Source organism: Malus domestica, chromosome 16 (genome assembly GCF_042453785.1).
Source record: "Malus domestica chromosome 16, GDT2T_hap1".
NCBI lineage: Eukaryota > Viridiplantae > Streptophyta > Magnoliopsida > Rosales > Rosaceae > Malus > Malus domestica.
In genome coordinates, this window is record NC_091676.1 from 18,349,723 (window position 1) to 18,373,114 (window position 23,392).

Consider the following 23,392-nt stretch of genomic DNA (forward strand, 5'->3'; position numbering starts at 1 on the left):
CAATGAACTGTACACAACCACCCACTAGCCCTAGTTCATACAAATCCTTCTGTGTTCTTCCTTGAACTTTCATCCTTCTGTGTGCTTCCTAAAACTTTTTTCCTCAGAGTTGTTAAGCAAGTAAGCCATTTCCTTCAACCATGCTAGGCATAGCACAAACTGTGGTGAGCAAGGTGGCCTCGGCGGTCGCCACCACTGCTCAGCACATTGAGGGTGAGCTCAGCCTCTTCACTATGTCCGACACCAAAATATTAGAGCTCATTTATGCAACCCACGTCCATGAGGACGACTCCTTTGATGTTGATTCTCTCTTCCTTGTCACTGAAACCATCATCAAGCGTTCGACCCAGATCGTTGATAGCATTGTGCAGGTAAGAGATTGTGTAACATCTCTATGTTCTTCCGCGAATTAAAAGAGAAATGTTAACTACAGTCGCTTAAACGCTTAATGAACGAGGTAGCGCTTGCTTAAGATTCTCAGAATAGTCTGTGTGCTTATATTGGGAAGACTGTTAGTTAGAGTGAAACGTAAACCAGGGTCTGTTAACTTCAATTTCCTACCTGACAATAGCTAGTATAGCTCTAAATTGCGATGGCTGTGCTAGATTCCCTTGCATTTATTAAAAATAATACTATGGCACTTGATATTTCAGTTGGTTTTGTCCTGACAATTGGAAGAGATGAAGTGGGTAAGTGACGTTTTGTTTGAGTACTTGACATATAGATCCAACGATTAAGTAGTCGTTTTCAGTCCGATCTGAGGCGGCAAATTAACCTAAGACCATCTCCAACCCTTGGGCTAAAAGCCAAATTTTTTAGCCCGGAAAATTTAGCTTTTAGCCCAGAAACATCTTTTCTGCTCCAACCCTTCTACCCTAAAATTTTAGCCCGGAATTATTAAAGAATGAAATTAGCCTAAATTTTTTTCTTAAATCAATTTTTTTTTAAAAAATAAATATGTAGATTATTGTAAATTAATTTTATGAACATTTTAATCTAAAAAAATTTAAATTCCGATAAACATTTCGCATTTAGCCCGGGGGGAAAGCTGGGGGGTATTTGGCCCAGAAATAGCATTTGGCATTTAGCCTAAAATTTTAGCATGGGTTGGAGAGTGTTTGGGGGGGTAATTTGGCTTTTAGCCCAGGGTTGGAGATGGTCTAAAGGCGCCTGGTTCCCAACACTAACGATTTGCAATTTGATAGCTTTTTTGGGGGCATGCTCGAAAAATACAAAAATTCTATTGAAAATAGAATAGTTCTGGATTTTTAACCATTAGGTCTTAGTTTTTGTCCAAATATCTTACAGTTAAAAATTTAGAATATCCGATACTCCGGAGCAGCATAGAAAATCCCCTAAAAGCATTGTCGAATCGGGAGTTATTGCACTAAACCAAAAGAAGGAAATAATTAACTTGATCTAGAGTCATAGTTCTAAAATATGTTACTGCAAAATATGTAGAAGGAAAGTACCATTCAATACCTATGGCATGTTTTATTAGCACCTCACGTTTTGTTCAAATTATTAGAACATTGATTTTCTGCATCATTAAAAAAAATTTGAAAACTATTTTATGTCTAACTTTTTATTAGAAAATATTCCTTTTCCGTTAATGAAATGTAGAGAATTTTTTGTAATAATTTTATCAGAACACTTTTCTTATAATTAAACTTAACTTTTTACCTTAGGAAAAAATTAATTTGGGACTGCTCTTAGAAATTGATTTTCTTAATGAAATGTAGAGACTGCTCTTAGAAATTTGTTTTAGATAAAAACATGGTAAATGTTCCACCTCATAACTTCAAACGAGCTATTTTTTTCCAAAACATGGTAAATGTCAATGCAATGTTATGTTTTAAGTTTAATGTTTTCGTAGCACTTTTCGCCCTCGATCTCATGGGTATTTCTTTGAATTTATTACATTGACATGATCAATTGACCTGGTAAATCCAAGCATGATATTATTTGGTGGTTTTCATTTTTTAGATATGATTATAAATATAACATAGAATTGGGTTCTATTATTTAGGTGCAATCTTTACTTATAGAGAACAACTGAAAAAGGTCATACGACCGACGAAAACTCATCTAACCCAATAGCAATTAGCTAAGATTGAGCAACCTTCTCATGCGTGAGCCTTGAGCCATATTTAATTGATCATCCCCAATTTAATGCAGGTAGAGTATCTCGAACATAAATGGGAAAAGAATGACAAATAGAAAGCATTGTTGGATTTATTTTAATCAAATGATTGTAAGAGGTAGTCCTTAACATAAGAAACTTATTTAACATTTAAATAAACACACATTATATGTTTGCTCCCCATATTTTTATTATGTTTCAATACTTCATAATAAACAGACACTTATTTACACTAAACAATAGATTTACTAAAATCCACCTAGTCCGCCTAGACTCCGCTTAGCCGCCTAGGCGCTAGGCTCCAACCCACCGCTTGACTAGCGCCTAACGTTTTTTAGAACCTTACTTTTGTTCATTTAAAATACTCAACCAAATGTTTTTGTCATTTTCAATGATTGGTTTTATCCTTAGAGTTAAGAATCAATAGGTGTTGGATAAATTAAAATATAATGAAGCCATTTTTCATTAATTTCCTAATATAAGGACTAATTAAGGTGGACCCAAAAGGCTAGGCCACCACAAAACAAAGAAAAGAGGGGGTACCTTACCTTATCGTACCTGATAAGGTTTGATCATTTGACCAACATAACAGCAACAACAACAAAGCCTTATCCTATTAATTGGGATTAGCTTTAAGAATCTTAGAATGTCATTGTGTTTGGTTTTGTGCTTCTCTTCTGTTAAATACAAGTAGTCCAAATCTTTTCTTAGAGTCTCTTTCTAAGTCTTCGATCATATGACCAAATTAAAAAAAAAGTCATATTTGAATGATCATGGAAAAGCCTGCCTGAAAATGCAGTGGTGACCGAGGAGTTTTCTGTCTAACTAGTTATTACCGATGATGAGCAAGAGAAACACATGGAGATGGAGGATAGGGATGAGGGTGAAGGTAGTGAACGGACCAGCCTTTTCGCCAGGTCTCAATCATGAAGCTCATTTTTGCAGTTAATTACCTTGTTCCTGAGGGACGCCAGCTTTGATGTTCATGCGCTATTCATAGTCAAAAAATAAATGACAATATTATTGGGCAAGTATTTTTTTTCTCTTTGAGTAAAGCGATAACATTAGTGGGTTAAATAGTTAACTTAATTATTAAGGAGGAGGAAAATTTATAAGGATCGAACCCGTATTAAATGCATTGACGTGATTTCTTTCCGACACTGCGATAAATAACCCGTTGTAGTTGCCATTGCCTCCCTACAACCGTAATATTCTATTCCTTGTTCTTTTTTCTTATCTGTAGCAAGAGGGAAAAACTTGATATTCGCACCACCATCTTTGAGCCAAGAGACTCGATCTTTGCTTCCAATATTACTCTTCCTTCTTCCAAAGATCCGATCAACAAAAGGAGGGGATGTTCTTCTCTCTAATAGGAATTATATATTTAATATTAAATCAAACAACAACAACAACAACAAAGCCTTTTCCCACTAAGTGGGGTCGGCTATATGAATCCTAGAACGCCATTGCGCTCGGTTTTGTGTCATGTCCTCCGTTAGATCCAAGTAATCAAGTCTTTTCTTAGGGTCTCTTCCAAAGTTTTCCTAGGTCTTCCTCTACCCCTTCGGCCCTGAACTTCTGTCCCGTAGTCACATTTTCGAACCGAAGCGTCAGTAGGCCTTCTTTGCACATGTCCAAACCACCGGAACCGATTTTCTCTCATATTTCCTTCAATTTTGGCTACTCCTACTTTACCTTGGATATCCTCATTCCCAATCTTATCCTTTCTCGTGTGCACATACATCCCACGAAGCATCCTCATCTCCGCTACACCCATTTTGTGTACGTGTTGATGCTTCACCGTCCAACATTCTGTGCCATACAACATCGTTGGCCTTATTGCCGTCCTATAAAATTTTCCCTTGAGCTTCAGTGGCCTACGACGATCACACAACACGCCGGATACACTCTTACACTTCATCCATCCAGCTTGTATTCTATGGTTGAGATCTCCATCTAATTCTCCGTTCTCTTGCAAGATAGATCATAGGTAGCGAAAACGGTCACTTTTTGTGATCTTCGCTAGATTGCTCCGGTCATTAGTGTGGATAAGTATATAAATGGATAGAGATAGGAAAGCAAACACAAGATGTACGTGGTTCACCCAGATTGGCTACGTCCACGGAATAGAGGAGTTCTCATTAATTGTGAAAGGTTTACACAAGTACATAGGTTCAAGCTCTCCTTTAGAGAGTACAAGTGAATGATTTAGTACAAATGACATTAGGAAATATTGTGGGAGAATGATCTCGTAACCACGAAACTTCTAAGTACCGGAGTGTGGTATCGTCTTGACTTTCCTTATCTGTCTCATAGGTAGATGTGGAATCTTCTCTGGAAGTACTCTTCCTCCATCCAGGGGTGGTATCTGTAACTGGTGGAGATGCACAAGGTAATGTATCAAAGTCACTTGAAGCTTACTTGTAGTTTCAGGCTTGGTCAAGCGCGATACAAACCATGTAGTAGGAGTCCCCCAAGTCGCCGACCTAGGGGATCTGCTGAAAGAGGTAACAGACAAGGTAAGCAATCAGAGCTCCGGCTGATTGTTCACATTCTCCCTATCTTGCAGGCAGCATGAAGGATAAAGAGAAGAAAAATGAGAAGAGATGATATGGGATACTTTTGCTTTTGAAGAAGTAACTTTCCACAGGCTTATTCTTGAACTGGGCTGGAGGGTTTTCTGGTTTCCTCCAAAGTATAAGGCCGACTGAAGAATTTGAGGGTCAAAACAAGTCCATCAAATCTAGAGTACGTTCGACCCTGCTGATATGGGATACTTTTGCTTTTGACAGAGTAGTGGATGTATCGGCACGTGTGCTGTTACGCTTGTCTCCACATGCTTCCTTGTATCCTTCTCACTTGCCCTATCTGTTCCTCAGGCAGATGCGGTATCTTCCCTGGAAGCATAAGATGTTGAAGATGAGTACTTGAGAGCAATGCCAGGGTAAGGGGTTCCAGGCAGTCAGTTCCTGGCTGGAAGCTTGATTCCAAGTGCTGACTGATTGCTCTCTTTCTCCTTGTCTTGCAGGTAAGAACAAGGCCAAAGGAAAAGACAGGGAAAAAGCATGATATGGGATACTCTTGCTTTTAACCCTGATGATATGAGATATTCTTGCTCTAGTATAGCTTGTTTACAGAGGTATTATCAGGGGGAAAGAAAGCTGAATATTTCGAAAGGCTTCGTTGGGAGTGCCCTCTCAGATAAGAGGAAGGGTTGAGCATTTTTGCAGGTCTGCCTGTCCGTTGGGGATGGAGGTCGACATATATAGGAGTCTCCCTAACATCAAGTAATAATGCTATTCCTTTACCCTGCTTGGTCATAGCACGGTAGTGGGAGCTGCCAGCTTCACAAGTTTTAACTCTGTCAGAGCACTTTGAAAAAGTGGTCTGTGGTATCTGGAAAGCTGATGTTGCGTGTGAAGATTACAGACAAGCTTTATCCAAGGAGATCCGGCTCTTGAAGTTGGGAAAGTGGTGCCTCTTCGGTTTTCGAACAAGCAATCCTGTCGGGGATCTGGCTCTCGAGATTCGGAGAACGATGCCTCTTCGATTTTTGAGAAAGCAATCATGCTGGGGGTCTGGCTCTCGAGATTCGGAGAGCGATGTCTTCAATTTTTGAGAAAGTAATCATGTTGGGAGTCTGGCTCTCGAGATTCGGAGGGCGGTGCCTCTTCGATTTTGGAGCAAGCAATCTTGTTGGGAGTGTTTTCTCGAATATGAGTAAAGGTTGGGCATGTTTGCTAGTCTACCTTGCCACGAAGCACAGAGGTTGACACACAGGGACTTTCCAATTATCCAGCAGTGGTACTGTTCCTTTACCCACTCTTCGATTTTTGAGAAAGTAATCATGTTAGGAGTCTGGCTCTCGAGATTCGGAGGGCGGTGCCTCTTCGATTTTGGAGCAAGCAATCTTGTTGGGAGTGTTTTCTCGAATATGAGTAAAGGTTGGGCATGTTTGCTAGTCTACCTTGCCACGAAGCACAGAGGTTGACACACAGGGACTTTCCAATTATCCAGCAGTGGTACTGTTCCTTTACCCTCTCTTCGATTTTTGAGAAAGTAATCATGTTAGGAGTCTGGCTCTCGAGATTCGGAGGGCGGTGCCTCTTCGATTTTGGAGCAAGCAATCTTGTTGGGGGTGTTTTCTCGAATGTGAGTAAAGATTGGGCATGTTTGCTAGTCTACCTTGACACGAAGCACAGAGGTTGACACACAGGGACTTTCAAATTATCCAGCAGTGGTACTGTTCCTTTACCCTCTCTTCGATTTTTGAGAAAGTAATCATGTTGGGAGTATGGCTCTCGAGATTCGGAGGGCGATGCCTCTTCGATTTTGGGGCAAGCAATCTTGTTGGGAGTGTTTTATCGAATGTGAGTAAAGGTTGGGCATGTTTGTTAGTCTACCTTGCCATGAAGCACATAGGTTGGCACACCGGGACTTTCCGATTATCCAGCAGTGGTACTGTTCCTTTACCCTTGTGGGTAATAATATGGTAGCTAGGCCTTCAAAATTTATGTGTCTAAACTTTGTTAGTGTTGTTTCTTTGCTATTCTTTTACCCTTCTTGGTCAGAGCGATGTAGTGAGAGTTGCAAGCTTCACGTGTCTCGACTTTGTCAGAGAACTTTGGCAAAGTTATATGTGGTACCCATGAGCTACTGTTGCGTGTGGGAAGTGGGTGATTGAACAGTACGATTCATGTGCTTTCTACTTCGCCAGAAATCTTCGACAGAATGCCCATAATTTCCGCAAAGCTGAGTGTGCGTGTGACAGGTGCTGACAAGGCTGGAAAAGTAGTCTCAACTTTGTCAGAGAACTTTGGCAAAGTTATATGTGGTACCCATGAGCTACTGTTGCTTGTGGGGAATGGGTGATTGAACAGTACGATTCATGTGCTTTCTACTTCGCCAGAAATCTTCGACAGAATGCCCATAATTTCCGCAAAGCTGAGTGTGCGTGTGACAGGTGCTGACAAGGCTGGAAAAGTAGGTGCCTCTTCGATTTTTGAGATCGGCCCTCGTGGTCTCTGAGCAGCCCAGCTTTTGAGAAAGCAAACCTCTTCGATTTCTGGGATCGGCCCTCGTGGTCTCTGAGCAGCCCAGCTTTTGAGAAAGCAAACCTCTTCGATTTCTGAGATCGGCCTTCGTGGTCTTTGAGCAGCCCAGCTTTTGAGAAAGAACACGCCTCTTCGATTTCTGAGATCGACCCTCGTGGTCTCTGAGCAGCCCAGCTTTTGAGAAAGCAAACGCCTCTTCGATTTCTGAAGCTTCGTCGAGTGCAGATTTTTATAGAGGCTGACATTAAGTTCCAAAACACACTTGAATATCCACCAGTAGAAGCTCCATTCTTGCACTTCTAAGATCTTGATTTGTCCGACCTCTTCTCTCTTCTACACCTTTGAAAATGTCTGGCCCCTCCGACCGTCGTTTTGACTTGAACCTTGTTGAAGAGGCAGCCCCGCCTTCTCCAGACAACATATGGCGCCCATCCTTCGTCTCCCCTACTGGTCCTCTTACCGTTGGGGATTCCGTGATGAAGAATGATATGACCGCTGCGGTAGTGGCCAGGAACCTTCTCACTCCCAAAGATAACAGACTACTTTCCAAACGGTCTGATGAGTTGGCTGTTAAGGATTCTCTGGCTCTTAGTGTTCAGTGTGCAGGTTCTGTGTCTAATATGGCCCAACGCCTATTTGCTCGAACCCGCCAAGTTGAATCATTGGCGGCTGAAGTGATGAGTCTCAAACAGGAGATTAGAGTGCTCAAGCATGAGAATAAACAGTTGCACCGGCTCGCACATGACTATGCTACAAACATGAAGAGGAAGCTTGACCAGATGAAGGAATCTGATGGTCAGGTTTTACTTGATCATCAGAGATTTGTGGGTTTGTTCCAAAGGCATTTATTGCCTTCGTCTTCTGGGGCTGTACCGCGTAATGAAGCTCCAAATGATCAACCTCTGATGCCTCCTCCTTCTAGGGTTCTGTCCAGTACTGAGGCTCCGAATGATCCCCCTCCGGTGCCTTCTCTTTCTGGGGCTCTACCGACTGCCGAGACTTCTCCTAAGCAACCTTTGTGAAGGCTCCCTCTTGTTTGTTTATTTTGACTCAAGTATATGTACATATTTGTAATTTATCGGGGATATCAATAAATAAGCTTTCCTTCATTTCAACGTATTGTGTTAAATCACCAAAGCCTTCTTCGCTAAGTTCTTTGAATTTTCTTTTGTTAAAGCTTGTATGTTGGAGCTTTGTGAGTGGAGCATGTAGGTTGAGGTAGTGTTCCCTTAATTTCCCTAGCGAGGACAACTTCTCGGTTGGAGACTTGGAAAATCCAAGTCACTGAGTGGGATCGGCTATATGAATCTTAGAACGCCATTGTGTTCTGTCCTGTGTCATGTCATCCGTTAGATCCAAGTACTCTAAGTCTTTTCTTAGGGTCTCTCTCAAAGTTTTCCTGGGTCTTCCTCTACCCCTTCGGCCCTGAACCTCTGTCCCATAGTCGCATCTTCTAATCGGAGCGTCAGTAGGCCTTCTTTGCACATGTCCAAACCACCGTAACCGATTTTCTCTCATCTTTCCTTCAATTTCGGCTACTCCTACTTTACCCCGGATATCCTCATTCCTAATCTTATCATTTCTCGTGTGCCCACACATCCAACGAAGCATCCTCATCTCCGCTACACCCATTTTGTGTACGTGTTGATGCTTCACCGCCCAACATTCTGTGCCATACAGCATCGCCGGCCTTATTGCCGTCCTATAAAATTTTCCCTTGAGCTTCAGTGGCATACGGCGGTCACACAACACGCCGGATGCACTCTTCCACTTCATCCATCCAGCTTGTATTCTATGGTTGAGATCTCCATCTAATTCTCCGTTCTTTTGCAAGATAGATCCTAGGTAACGAAAACGGTCGCTCTTTGGTATTTCTTGATCTCCGATCCTCACCCCTAACTCGTTTTGGCCTCCATTTGTACTGAACTTGCACTCCATATATTCTGTCTTTGATCGGCTTAGGCGAAGACCTTTAGATTCCAACACTTCTCTCCAAAGGTTAAGCTTTGCATTTACCCCTTCTTGAGTTTCATCTATCAACACTATATCGTCTGCGAAAAGCATACACCAAGGAATATCATCTTGAATATGTCCTGTTAACTCATCCATTACCAACGCAAAAAGATAAGGACTTAAGGATGAGCCTTGATGTAATCCTACAGTTATGGGAAAGCTTTCGGTTTGTCCTTCATGAGTTCTTACGGCAGTCTTTGCTCCTTCATACATATCCTGTATAGCTTGGATATATGCTACTCGTACTCCTTTCTTCTCTAAAATCCTCCAAAAAATGTCTCTTGGGACCCTATCATACGCTTTTTCCAAATCTATAAAGACCATGTGTAAATCCTTTTTCCCATCTCTATATCTTTCCATCAATCTTCGTAAGAGATAGATTGCCTCCATGGTTGAGCGCCCTGGCATGAACCCGAATTGGTTGTCCGAAACCCGTGTCTCTTGCCTCAATCTATGTTCAATGACTCTCTCCCAGAGCTTCATTGTATGACTCATTAGCTTAATACCCCTATAGTTCATGCAATTTTGTACATCGCCCTTATTCTTGTAGATAGGCACCAAAGTGCTCGTTCGCCACTCATTTGGCATCTTCTTCGTTTTCAAAATCCTATTGAAAAGGTCAGTGAGCCATGTTATACCTGTCTCTCCCAAAACTTTCCACACTTCGATTGGTATATCGTCTGGGCCTACTGCTTTTCTATGCTTCATCTTCTTCAAAGCTACAACCACTTCTTCCTTCCGGATTCTACGATAAAAAGAGTAGTTTCTACACTCTTCTGAGTTACTCAACTCCCCTAAAGAAGCACTCCTTTCATGTCCTTCATTGAAAAGATTATGAAAATAACCTTTCCATCTGTCTTTAACCGCGTTCTCTGTAGCAAGAACCTTTCCATCCTCATCCTTGATGCACCTCACTTGGTTTAGGTCCCTTGTCTTCTTTTCCCTTGCTCTAGCTAGTTTATAGATATCCAACTCTCCTTCTTTGGTATCTAGTCGTTTATACATATCGTCATAAGCCGCTAACTTAGCTTCTCTCACAGCTTTCTTCGCCTCTTGCTTCGCTTTTCTATACCTTTCACCATTTTCATCGGTACTATCCTTGTATAAGGCTTTACAACATTCCTTCTTAGCCTTCACCTTTGTTTGTACCTCCTCATTCCACCACCAAGATTCCTTTTGGTGTGGGGCAAAGCCCTTGGACTCTCCTAATACCTCTTTTCCTACTTTTCGGATACAACTAGCCATGGAATCCCACATTTGGTTAGCTTCCCCCTCTCTATCCCACACACACTGGGTGATTATTTTCTCTTTGAAAATGGCTTGTTTTTCTTCTTTTAGATTCCACCATCTAGTCCTTGGGCACTTCCAAGTCTTGTTCTTTTTTCTCACTCTTTTGATATGTACATCCATCACCAACAAGCGATGTTGATTAGCCACGCTCTCTCCTGGTATAACTTTGCAATCCTTACAAGTTATACGATCCCTTTTCCTCATTAGAAGAAAATCTATTTGTGTTTTTGACGACCCACTCTTGTAGGTGATCACATGTTCTTCCCGCTTCTTAAAGAAGGTGTTGGCTAAGAAGAGATCATATGCCATTGCAAAATCCAAGATAGCTTCCCCATCCTCGTTTCTTTCCCCAAAACCATGGCCACCATGAAAACCTCCATAGTTGCCTGTCTCCCTGCCCACGTGTCTATTTAAATCTCCTCCTATAAATAACTTCTCCGTCTGAGCAATTCCTTGCACCAAGTCTCCAAGGTCTTCCCAAAATTTCTCCTTCGAACTCGTATCCAACCCTACTTGAGGTGCGTACGCACTAATCACATTGATAAGTTCTTGTCCTATTACAATATTGATTGCCATGATTCTATCTCCTACCCTCTTGACATCTACAACATCTTGTGTCAAGGTCTTGTCCACGATGATGCCAACACCGTTTCTCGTTCTATTTGTGCCCGAGTACCATAGTTTAAACCCTGAGTTTTCTAGATCCTTTGCCTTACGCCCAACCCACTTAGTTTCTTGTTGGCACATAATATTTATCCTTCTCCTCACCATAACTTCTACTATTTCCATAGATTTTCCCGTCAAGGTTCCTATATTCCACGTTCCTAAACGCATTTTGCTCTCTTGAACTCTACCCTTCTGTCCTAGCTTCTTCACCCTTCCCCGTCTAATAGGATCAAAGTACTTCTTTTGTGTGTCCCGTGTAAAGTTGATAGGAGCATATGCTCCCAAACAACTTTGAGTGGAGTCGTTCGAAAAGAAGTTTCTATAGCCCCCTTGCTCATTTAACACTGCATCCGGGTGCCGATGGAGATACAGCGACCCTTGCTCACTTATCACTGTGCTCGGGCCACACAGCGCGCCACTTACGGGTGACGCCCTAGCTTTAGCGCGATTTCGTTCTGGATTCATTTTCATAAGGATTCGACGTGATCATGGAGTGCCGGCTGTCGACTACCTGACGCCCTCCCCCTCCTCCTTTATCCGGGCTTGGGACCGGCAATGTAAGATAAACTTACACGGCGGAGTTTTAACGAGGATGGGGAAGCTATCTTGGATTTTGCTTTAATATTAAATCATGCAAGTTATATATTTTTATCATAAACAATATTACTATATATTATAAGCTATAATCTAAGAGAAGTCCCGGAAAAAGTTGAACTCGAAATACATTGGATTGAAAAAATATACATCATCCACCAAGGTAATCCACCATTTGCATCAAGTATTTGTATATTACTAGTATAAAACTTTGGTTCCTCTCTCTCTCCTTCTGAAACTTACATTTTATTTTCGGAAAATTCGCTTCAACTAAGAAAAAAAGAGAATAGATACATGCTAAACTATGTCCAGCCCGTTGGAAATCTATTTGTTACTCTAAATTTGACTCAATCTCTCTTCAATCTTACATGACTTTGGAGTTATATGCAAAGTCATATTTGACTTTGGCTATTACTCTAGCGCTAAAAGTGGGATCCCCGCCTTAGAAAATACAAAAGTCATATTTGAGGCCAAATTTGATTCAATTCCTCTATAATGCACAAGAGTTAAAAAGCAAAAAAGTCAAATTTGACTTCGTATGGTTGAGCAAGCAATCTAGAACACCAACGTTAGTTGCCCAATCCTTCGCATTAGGAGGCTCTCAAATTCACACTATGGCCAATCCTTTGCATTAGGAGTGATTATGTTCCGCTGCAGGTGGAAGCTCTTGCGGCTAGAGAAGGAGCAGCTTTGGCGGTGGAAAGGAGATTCCAAAACTTTACCGTAGAGGGTGATTCCTTCTGAATAGCATCAGTTTTACAGGAGCGGTCTACCAATCTGGGACAAGGATTGTCTGCCCTCCCGTGCCCTCCTGCTTTGTGTGGTCACGGTTAAGCCACGTTAACATTTTATATTGTTTTTTTTTTATAAAGATAATAAGATAAAAATGAATAGTAATATAAAATGTTGACGTGGCTTAACCGTGACCACACAAACAGGAGGGCACATGAGGGCACCGGAAGTGAGAGGGCAGACAATCCTTGTCCACCAATCTGTCCTCAGTGAGACACCCTTAAGAGGATGAAATATCTACTCCTAAATATTCTCTATGATTCTCCCGATTTAATACAAATTCTATAACTTGAAATGATTCTTCCTCAACTAGTACAAATACACTCTTTTGGGCTTCACCTCAGGTAACGCAATTATTGCACACTTTATTCTCTTGCCTATTGCTTGAATCTAATACGGCTTACTAACTTGATAGTCGGAGAGCCATTGGCCAACACCCCATCAGTCCCTAGGTTACTTTACAGTTTGTTTATTGTTTTACAGGTAGTAGAATTTGTGAATCTCATCCCCTCATGGTGATGCGCGAATTTGGTTCCAACAATACTCAAACTTATAATTTTGTTGCAATGTCATACATATGTTAGTCAATATGTTTTTTTTTTTTAACTGTGATATGACGACTTGGCTATAATAAACTCATATTTATGTTGATGTGGAATTTCAAAATACTTGAAATACGAAATTTCAAGCCCAGATCCAGATACCGAGAGTGGATTCTGGTACATGGGTGCAGGGCCGGCCCATGCCCAGTGCAAGCAGGGCAACCGTCCGAGGCCCAAAAAAATTAGGGGCACCAAAATTATTAAGGTGGTATATTTATATATGTTTTTATAAGAGTATAAATTTATAAAATTTGGTTCAAAGACATATAAATTTAACTAGAAGTGGTGGTTTGTCATTTGAAAATAATGAGGAGGTCTTGGTTCAAAATACCATGTGTGCTTATTTACTTTCCATTTTTTACAAATTTCTTTTCATAAGAGTATAAATTTATAAAATTTGGTTAAAGGATCAAGAAGTGTAATTATAAACAATGATTTTTTATGTTTAAAATTGACAAGAGGTCCTAAGTTCGAAATGCTATGTGCATGTTTATTCTTTTCAATTTTTACAAATTTTTGTTTGGTTGTTAATTTATTTTTAGTTACTATCTAGTAGCTATGTGGGTTGTTATTTTTAAATATTCGTTTTAATTCAAGTCTAATCTTCAACAAAGAATAATACGTAGACCAAATTTGCAAATTATATGACGTGTGATCAAAATGTTTAATTTAGTGCCCATTCATTAATAATACATATCAATTAAAGACTCAAAAACATTATTATTTTTTAGTCCCATATTGACAAGGTTAGTAAATAAGAAAAAAAAAACCTCACGATTTATTCCAAAACACATTCAAAGTTCATATGGAAAATAAAACTCATCATCTATCTACTTGTAAACCCAAAGTTTTTTCGTTTCCCTCTCTCAATACAAAATAAAGTAGTCTTTTTGTGTTTCTAAATTATTGAGTCTGAAGTGTTTTTCTAAGTATAATTTTATCGATATCTTACGTGTGAAAATAAATAATTTTCTTACATGAAGTTAGGGCACTTTTTTTGACGTCGCCCCGGGCCTCAAAAATCTCTGGACCGGCCCTGCATGGGTGCTCTACGTCAGAGGATTGCAGCATTGGTGCCAAGATGTTTACACCAGCTTCCCATTCAATTTAGCATCTATCCAGAATATCTTTGTGGTGGCGAGTAAAGGCAACGCAATCCTCTTAATTGCGTACCTTAATCATTGGAGACTCGAATAAGGTGTTGTAGTTGGTGGTTGGAACTGGCTTTGCACTTAAAGATGCAACCGAAAATCGATGAAAGCCGGAGGTTTTAAGGTTTGAAGAGAGGCTGGAAAATTTCAAAGGTTTTCTACACTCAGAAGATTTGGAAGTTCTTTGAAAGCGGAAGAAATGAAAAAGAAAAGTTTGAGATATTTATGGAGGATATTTCGAAAGCATCTCTCCGTTGAATCTGGGAGGACTCTTCTCGAGATTTGTGTATCCGATGGCCAAAATCACTCAGTACCACAACAGGTAGCTTTTCGTTTCTCGTGCACACATGAAATGTAATCTCTCATTATTGTTGCCTGAAATGTAATCTCTCATTATTGTTGTCTTTATGGTACAATTCTCGAGATCACACGCCTAAATTAAGAATGTCGCCATTACCTCACAACAATAACGAGACCGAATTGCCACATGTCAAAGAATATCAAACAGTAGCTATTCTGATTGACTTTGAAAGGCATGGTCTTTGGATAATTATTCATCATGACGCCAAATGCCCTTTCAGGTACATAGTTAAGACCATTTATGGCCATGAATTTTCTAGGGTTAGAGTAAAGCATATCAGAATACGCGTACCTCAGAAGTCTAGTTATAAACTCAACAGCTTTAATTGGATCACGCTACTCAAATGGACAAACGATGCCACCACATCGTGCTATACTCTGGAAAGGTAGGCGAAGTATGCCGAATTCGCTAAGATCGACTATTCTTGTTCCACAAGACACAGAAATATGATCTAGTTGGGGATTAGCGGGTTTCCCATATTCTTGAAGATTTTTACAATTTAGGGATTGGTGTGGGCTGCAAGTAATCACACTACTTAGAGAAAACAATATCTAACCCTAGATATCCTCTTGGATTCTATCGGTTTAATAAGGATTCCATATCCGAAAAGGTATCTCACCCGACTAGTGCAAATATCCTCATCTAAGGCATAACTCTGGTAACGCATATTACGTGATTCACACACAGTTTGCTTATTCTCTTTCCTACTATTTGAGCCTTAATATTGCTTACTAACTTGGTCGTTGGAGCCTTTAGCCGGTACCCTACATGTATCCAAGGTCTTGTTACGGTTGTTTGTTTTTGTACAAATAGCTGGACATGCGTAGCACCTCAATCAACAGCGAAGCACGAATTTGGTTCTGACAACGCTCATTAAATCAATTGAGTTGCTGATCATTAAATGAATGGAGTTGGCTTGGATTCATGCTTAGTAGAATGTTTGAATTGCAAGGGATTCAATGTTAGCTATTCACTTCTTTCACTCCCCTAGTTTGGTCCCTTAACAACTTCAGGTGGATTGGCAAAAAGGTTTAGAGCGTTTTTGTCAAATGTCGTTTAAAGTTGCTTATATTTTCCGAGAAGGTAATCCACTACAAAAAAATATGACTAGTGTGCACAAAAAGTTATTTGTGCCCTATAAGGTCAAAGGGCACCAACTTATGTATCAATTGCCAAGATAGCTAGTGCTTGTTTTATGCTTCTGCACTTCTAATTTTCATTTTGTAATTGCATGTTTCTACAATTCTCTGCGAGTAAACAACCCCTAGAATTTGGAGATTTTCATTGCTTAATTGATGTGAATGACTATTACATTCTTTTGTATTTTTTTTGGAAACATGGTTGGTGGGTTTGGTGTTGGGACTCAGGCTGTTAGGGAGAGAACGAGAGAGGTCAGACATGTGATGCTGATGGGGTTTAGGGGATGGGTGCTCATCGAATGGAGATGTTTGGTGTTTCTTTTTGCTTTTGGGGTGGGGTGGCTTCAAAAATATGAGGGACAAAGTTGAAATTTTTGAAGAATTTTTTGGATATGAGGTGGATTCATAACATTGTGGGGTGTGTATTGAACAACCCTTTTAAAATTTTGATTAAAGTTCTTAACTAATATGCACATCAGCAAGTGGATAAATTAAATGTCAATGTGCTCTCAAAATGCTATATACTGATTTCTCAATTTAGCCTTCTTGAGCATTTGGTTAGCTATTATCCGAATTAAATTGCTTTAATTTTAGGGAAGGTCAAAACAAACTTACATAAACTTAATTATCTCTTTATTAATAATTAACTAGTATATGGGCACATACAAAGTGTTTGACATTTTTTTATTTTTGTTTTTGAAGTGGAAGGAGAGAGGAAGAGTGTGATCGAGAATGTGAGAGTGGGAGTTTTTTTTATGTTTTTTTTAAATTTAAATTTTTTTTAGTTTTTAATTAGAAATATGTTAGAATTACATGTAAGTGAGGTTTTGAAAAAAAAAAAAAAAAAGCTATATTTTGATTGTGTAAAATTACATTTCTACCCATATATTTTTTTCATGTTCAGTTTTAATTAGAGGGTTAAACTGGTAATTTACAGGATTTTGGTTGACAATGAGTGTTTTATTAATATGTAGTTTAGATATTATTGACCTTAAGCATCATTTTTTAACTTTTAATACGTACGGTTTTTTTTTTTTTACATTTTACATTTTTTACATCTCAGGACAGTTAGATGAAAGATGCCTCAATTTTCTATTTATATTGGTACGTTCAAATTCAAATGTACCAATTAGTTAAGGTAGGTTTGTGATATATTTTTGGTACAATCTATTTCTATTGGTTAGTTTGAATTCAAGTGTACCCATAAGTTTAGGCACGTTTGTGGTACATTTTTTCTACATTTGTGGTACGTTTGTTTAAATGAACTTATAAATTTAGATATGTTTCTTGCTAGAATCAATTGGGTACATTTGTTTTACATGTACTATGGGTACATTTTCATAAATTTTGTTACCATTTGTACATTGATTTATATGATATGATGTGAGAATAAAATTGAAAAAAAAAAAGAGAGAAAATTGCATGAACAATATGTGGCAACTATTAACATGTATGTACAAAACCAAGTATGACGCCCAAAAATATCGGTGACTAAGGGCTTCTGATAATCTAAGGAGTGTGAAGAAGAGTATACAGAGATTGGAGGAATCAGCTATGTCCTGCAGGGGACTCCAAAGACTTGAGATACTGAGAAGGTGGGTCCTGCTACTTGAAGAGGTGGAGAGGCTGAAGCTTTCTCTGGGTTCCGGCGACAATTCCGGCGACAGCCAACATTGAAGTTGGTCTCAAGCAACTCCTCATAACCTCAGGTACATTCTACACGTAATGTATGTGAAAATGTGCCTCAAATATGTGATTTTCAGTTCAAAACCTAACCGCTACGTTTTCAGGCGAATTTATAGAGAGTCAGCAAGCTCGGTTCTGGCTAGATTCTGTCAAATTAGGCATTAATTGGCCACTCGCTCCTCCAAGCGTGTGTTACGCAGAGGCAAGGTATTGTAATCTATCTCTCCTCTCTTCCTCTCCTTCTCTATCTAGCCCTCTCTCTAGGATCAATTCAATGCTGTAAAAATCTCCTGACTTTGGTTTTATGTTGAATTTTACTGTTTGTAGGCCCTCTATCACTCTCTCAACAAAAGCGCCTTTTCCATGCTCGACAGTCCCACATGCAAGTAGTCACTCTTCTGCTCATGTTTCTGGTTTGGTTTCTCTTATTTTTATGGTTCTCTGCTTGGAAAACCGAAGCATATGAGTTCGATTGAGAAATCCATTTGTTATATTATATGCTTGCATTTTAGACATCCGTAGATTCTTGTTTTTTCTAGGGTTTTATGTTTTTTTGTATGAGTCTAGTTATCGAATGGATGAATCAAGATTCTTACTTTGTCAAGTAATATTAATAATTTTTCTCCTAACTCTCATAGTGTTCACTAGGGCTTTCCTCCCAAGTGTTTCTAAAAGAGGATACATATTTTGGAGTTTCTTGCCATGGTACTGAGGAGGGGTGATGATGAAAAATTTATGGAACTTACAAGATAGGTGTACAGTGACCAATAGTTCATCACCCTGAAATTTGTTTCATTTCATTTAGGCAAGATATTCCCATACAATTCCTTTCAGTTGATTTGAAACACAAACTGTCAAAAAGATGATACGTGTGATGTATTATATACACGTTGTCTCTTGATAATTACGAGGAGACAGACAGATTAGTTAGATAATATACACCATGGGTAGTGAAAGGGAGAGGAAGAGAGGTCTGCTTATATATACATAAAGCTTTAGCTCCACACATAAACTCACTCTCACTTAATTCGTTGGGACTTATTCAACCTGAAATACCGATTCATTTTAGTTAAAAATAAAAAGCTTCTCTTCTTTTCTTCATTTATGCAGCGGCTTTGCCATGGATGACTTGATATGCTCAAAGTAGCTTCCCCTTCACCATATTACAGAATAAATAAATCTTCTTTAAGAAGTATATATGTCGTTGCAAACGACACAATGCTCTAATATTAATCTAGCCATAACTCTATTCAGACTACTTATAGTCACTCTATTGATCTTACTTTTTTATTTTTGTCTTTTTTGAATAGGTGGAAGTGTTCTGTTTTGTACATTTTCTCTTTGCCGCTACGCAATAGGTTAGTTTTCTCTTTTGCTATTCAAGTGAAATCTGTTGGTTCCTTATTTCTATAGTTATAGATATTGTTAGGGTGCATTTGGTGTGTTTGGTTGGGATATAGGTTTAGTTGAAATAGTATGATTTTTTATTAGTGTTTTTTTATTTTATTAATTTAATGACTTATTGTTGTCTCATTATAGACAACATTAACTATAATGAAGATGGAAGATGCTAAGCCTAAAGTTTCAGCTTCCAACAATTCAAATTTCGAGAGCAGTGATTATGGTCTTCTCCAAGATCGATTTACTGATTTGTGTAAGGTTCAACTTCCAACGCTTTTTGCCCCCTTTTGACTGATCGAATTTATCATTTTGTTCTTTCTTATTGTAATGTCATTTTGTTTTTTTTCTTTCCCATTGCTTTGATTTTGATTATTAGTGTCTGCATCATGGCTATTTGTTAGTGGAAAGCCAGATAAATGTGTAGGCCATGATGGTTTAGAGTCTTAGGGAGGGATTTTAAACAAATTTGATTTGAGTTTATGTTTGTGGTATTTTGTTGGGTTCAATGTGAGTGATTTTCTTAGGGTTTAGTAGCTTTAGTTTGTTCATTCCCTATGTTAGAAATGATACTCAGAAAGCTTGAATAAATGGAACTGTGCAAGGGCTCCTTTGATGTGGTTCTTTACTGGAACTTGAATACAAAGACCGTTGGCCTCATTTGATGTTAAAGTTTGATGCTACATTGGTTTATTGAATTGTGCTAGGGCTGTGAGAAATTGGATTTTTAGCTTAGCTTTCGTGATGTCTAAGTTTCATTTTCTGGGACATTGATCTAAATTAAGGGCGATTTGGTTTAATTTTCTTTGCTTTTGATATGGTATCATGTTAATTTGTGATCATCAAAAATGGGATTTTGTTTCCTAAAGAGAAACGATGGAGGTGATGATTGTTTCCCAAATGATCAAAGCTGAAATAACTCAGTCAATTATATCTGTGTTAGCAGGGACACCAAGCCACATCAATAGAAATACGTACAAATTATCAAGAATTAGTACTTATTCTAATTACAGTGAAAATATGTACAAATTATCAAGAGTTAGTATAGGTTTAGACATCGACAGAAATACAACAAAAATGAAGGTACGAAAATTTTTAATGTAATGAATGGTAACTTAGTGTGTTTGTATGCATGATGCACATATTGTATAAGGTAATGGCTTTCGTTATTATTTGGTTGCATTTGTCTGTGGTTGCTTTTGCAACTCCTTGCTGATTAATTTATATAGTTTTAGGTGACAATCACCTTTTATATTCATATTTAGTATTTCATGGTTTATAGATGTGGTTTGATTTTGATTGCTAGACGAGGAAATCAAGCATGTCTGTGACTTGGTTTTGGTTGTTTTAAAATATATGCTGGCGTGCCTATTTATGCGGTTATATGTTTATTTCTTTTTAACAAAGTTATTTTCTTTGTCTGTATTTGTTTCTCCTCACTTTGTCGCTGCATCTGTGTACTTTGTTTGTTTACGTGGCTTGCATTGTTTGTTTGTCGGTGGTTTTGGTTTGGTCACTGGCAAAAAAACCTCTACAGCCATCTATGTCTTGGCATTTGTTTAAAATGCATGATTGGATTCATATGTGTATGAATGTGTGATTTTTTTTTCTTATCAAAGCGGTAGAAAAGGGAGGTCATTTTTTTTTTGTGCCCTCGAAAATTTTGTTCTAAATGACAGCAAATTTATCCTCTTCTCTGTGTGTTCATTTAGGGAGTCTAATTGTTTTAGAAGAGGACAAATTTACCCTCTTCTCTGTGTGTTTGTACCGGGAGATAATTTGTTTTAAAAGAAGACAAATATTTCCTCTTCTCTGTGTTTGTGCAGAGGCTTAAATGACATGCGTTATTTCTTTGTTTATGATCAATGACCGGCTACGAAATATAATATGTATGTCATATATTTTCAGGGGAATGTTATCCCTTTTTTATTACTGCACAGAAGGAAAAAAAAACAATGTATTGGGTGCATGTGTTTTTTCATCATTTATTTATGTAGTGTGAAAGTCAATTATGTTTTTGTTGTTGCAGTCGGGTTGCACTTGCTCTTGGTATACTGCCAACATTGGTCTTCAATTCACCATTTAAATGCAGAAGAGGAAGTCCCCCCGCCATATAGTTAGAGCCTTAAGAGGTGATATGTTTTTTTTCCTTTGAACAAGTTTTTGGAATCAATATTATTTGAATTTTTTATTTTCTGACAAGCAAGTGAAGTCAAGTCTTAGGTTCCGTTTGGTACGTGGGACAGGATAGAACGGAGTGGGACGAGACGTTCCGTCCCACGTTTGGTGCGCAAAAAACGGATGGAACGCATTGTTCCACGGGACAAGTTTTGGGTGAATTTTCATTCTGCCTCTCCCTCCTGGAACGACTTGTTCCACCTCCGTGGAACACAAATTTATAACATTTTAAGACAAAAATACCCTTAATCGTTTTCAATATTTACACCATCTGAAACAAACTCTAATCCATTCTCTGCTACTGCCTTTCTTTTGGCGTAGCCTTCCTTATCCTTCATCGTCATCCTCATGTCTCTCGCCCTCTTTCCCCTCTATTTCCTTCTCCCTCCCCTCTCTTCCTCTCTCTGCAAGTTAGGGTTTTCTTATTTTTTTGTCTGATTCTGCAATTTTGGGTTTGGCTTCACCAGATCACGATTCTCGCCTCCGTAAGATCTCGATTGATCTCCCTTTTGCTTTAATTCGTACTAATTTTTGTTCTTGCTATAGTTTCTTGAATTTGGGGTTTCTATCATGTTGGCTGCCCTATATATGTGATAGGATTATAAGCACACCACAAAGTAGCACACAAATGTCCTATTGATTTTCCTTATTAACACTAAGATTTGTCAATTATAGCATATGAAAATAAGGGTCTTTCCCGCAGAAGATTGTTTTATCTAACTACCTAAAATGTCACAAAAACTGGGTTGCTGTCCCTACTGACCAGCCACCGAAAAATAATTATTAGAGTGACTTATACATATCTAAAGTCTACGAAATTTTATATGTAGATACTAGACACCCAAAGCTACACTCACACAAATTTTTGGGATTTTTGGAGTTGATTTTCTATTTAAATTAAATCGAACAAAAACAGGATAGAAACAAATTTTAAGTAGTTCACAAATTAAGAAAACGAGTTAGGGGTATTGCTATCCACCACCAAATAATCATGCATACATGTTATGTTTCATTCAAATTTCTTTTATTTCCGGATGAAGATGCTCAAGTTGGCTCAATGTTAGAACTCAACCTATTACTCTTTCTTACATAGTATGTTAAGAGAATGGCGTTTTCAACTTAACTTAGTCCCTAGCATGCAATCTAGAATGGCGTGTTCATAGATTTAACAAGTAGAAATCATTAAGAACGAAAAGAGTTTGAGTCATCACAAGGCATCGTAAGTACTAGCGTTGTCTTACTTATCCTAGAAATTGGTTCACATGTTAATCGCAATTAACAAGTACTACTTTAGAACATATGTAGGTCCTCATTCGACAAGGGCAGGCACACACATATTCATAGCATTAGAATCCTAGATATGCTTACTACATATGCATCCATAGAAAACAAATAAAGAATTCATCAATGAGACAAGTAGTGAACCAATTTTCATCAATTCATAAAAGTAATTCAACGAAATGTCATAACAAAATTGCAATCATATTCGGGGCTTCAAAACAGCCCCTAACTACTAAAAATTTAGTTACACACAATCCTTAAATAAAAACAAAAGATAGACATGAGTTTGAGAAGATAGAACCGAAAGAAATCGACTAAGGCCTCCTTCATTTCCTTCCTTTCTCAACGCAGCAGCCTTGCTTTTTTTTTCCTTCCTTTCCTTCCTTTTTTTTTCTATCTTTTTTTTCTCTCAAGAACTCCCCTTTGCTGCTGCAACCTGCAGCCTTTATGCCCATGCTTGCTGCCCCATTTCTGCTCCATAACTCACCCCACTAACAGCCATTTAGTGATGACAATAAGTGAGAGGAAATTGTAAAACAATTGTAACTCTTTGGGCAACCTTTATGCCAATTACTCCCACTTAATCCTCATCTTTAATTCCATTTCATCTGATATTTGAGGAGATGTCAGCTGGCTTGTTCTTGGCTGAAAGTTTTATTGGATTTATTGCCTTCAATGCAGTTACAAACTGCACAGCGTCTTGGAAACCTTTCAGTGTTAAAACGGCCATAACTTCTTCTACAAAAATGATATTAACAATCCGCGAAATGCTCCAGAAAATAGACATCCGTAGCTTTCTAAGCATATAAGGTTAATTCTCTAATTCATTCTGAGCTGTTCGCAACTTGCTTCCAAAGTCAGCTGACCTGCACAGGCAGTTTTGACGAAATTGTCACTTAATATCCAACTTGTGCTATTTTTCTTTTCTTTGCTTGACAAATCCTACTAAACACAAAAAAAAAGTAAATAGCTCAAAAATATAAGGAACTAACTAAGAAAAGACAAGTGAATTTGATGTAAAATATATATAAATATGAGCTTATC

At 38.6% G+C, this 23,392-nt stretch overlaps 1 protein-coding gene across 1 annotated transcript in view; it reads left to right on the forward strand.

The window, feature by feature from the left end:
* Nucleotides 1-23,392, forward strand: part of LOC103425708 (protein SIEVE ELEMENT OCCLUSION B-like) — a 68,531-nt gene continuing 45,139 nt past the window's right edge. The window contains exon 1 of the mRNA XM_070815821.1: nucleotides 1-371. Coding sequence (XP_070671922.1) covers nucleotides 141-371 — 231 coding nt within the window. The 5' untranslated portion in view covers nucleotides 1-140. The remainder of the gene's footprint in view (nucleotides 372-23,392) is intronic.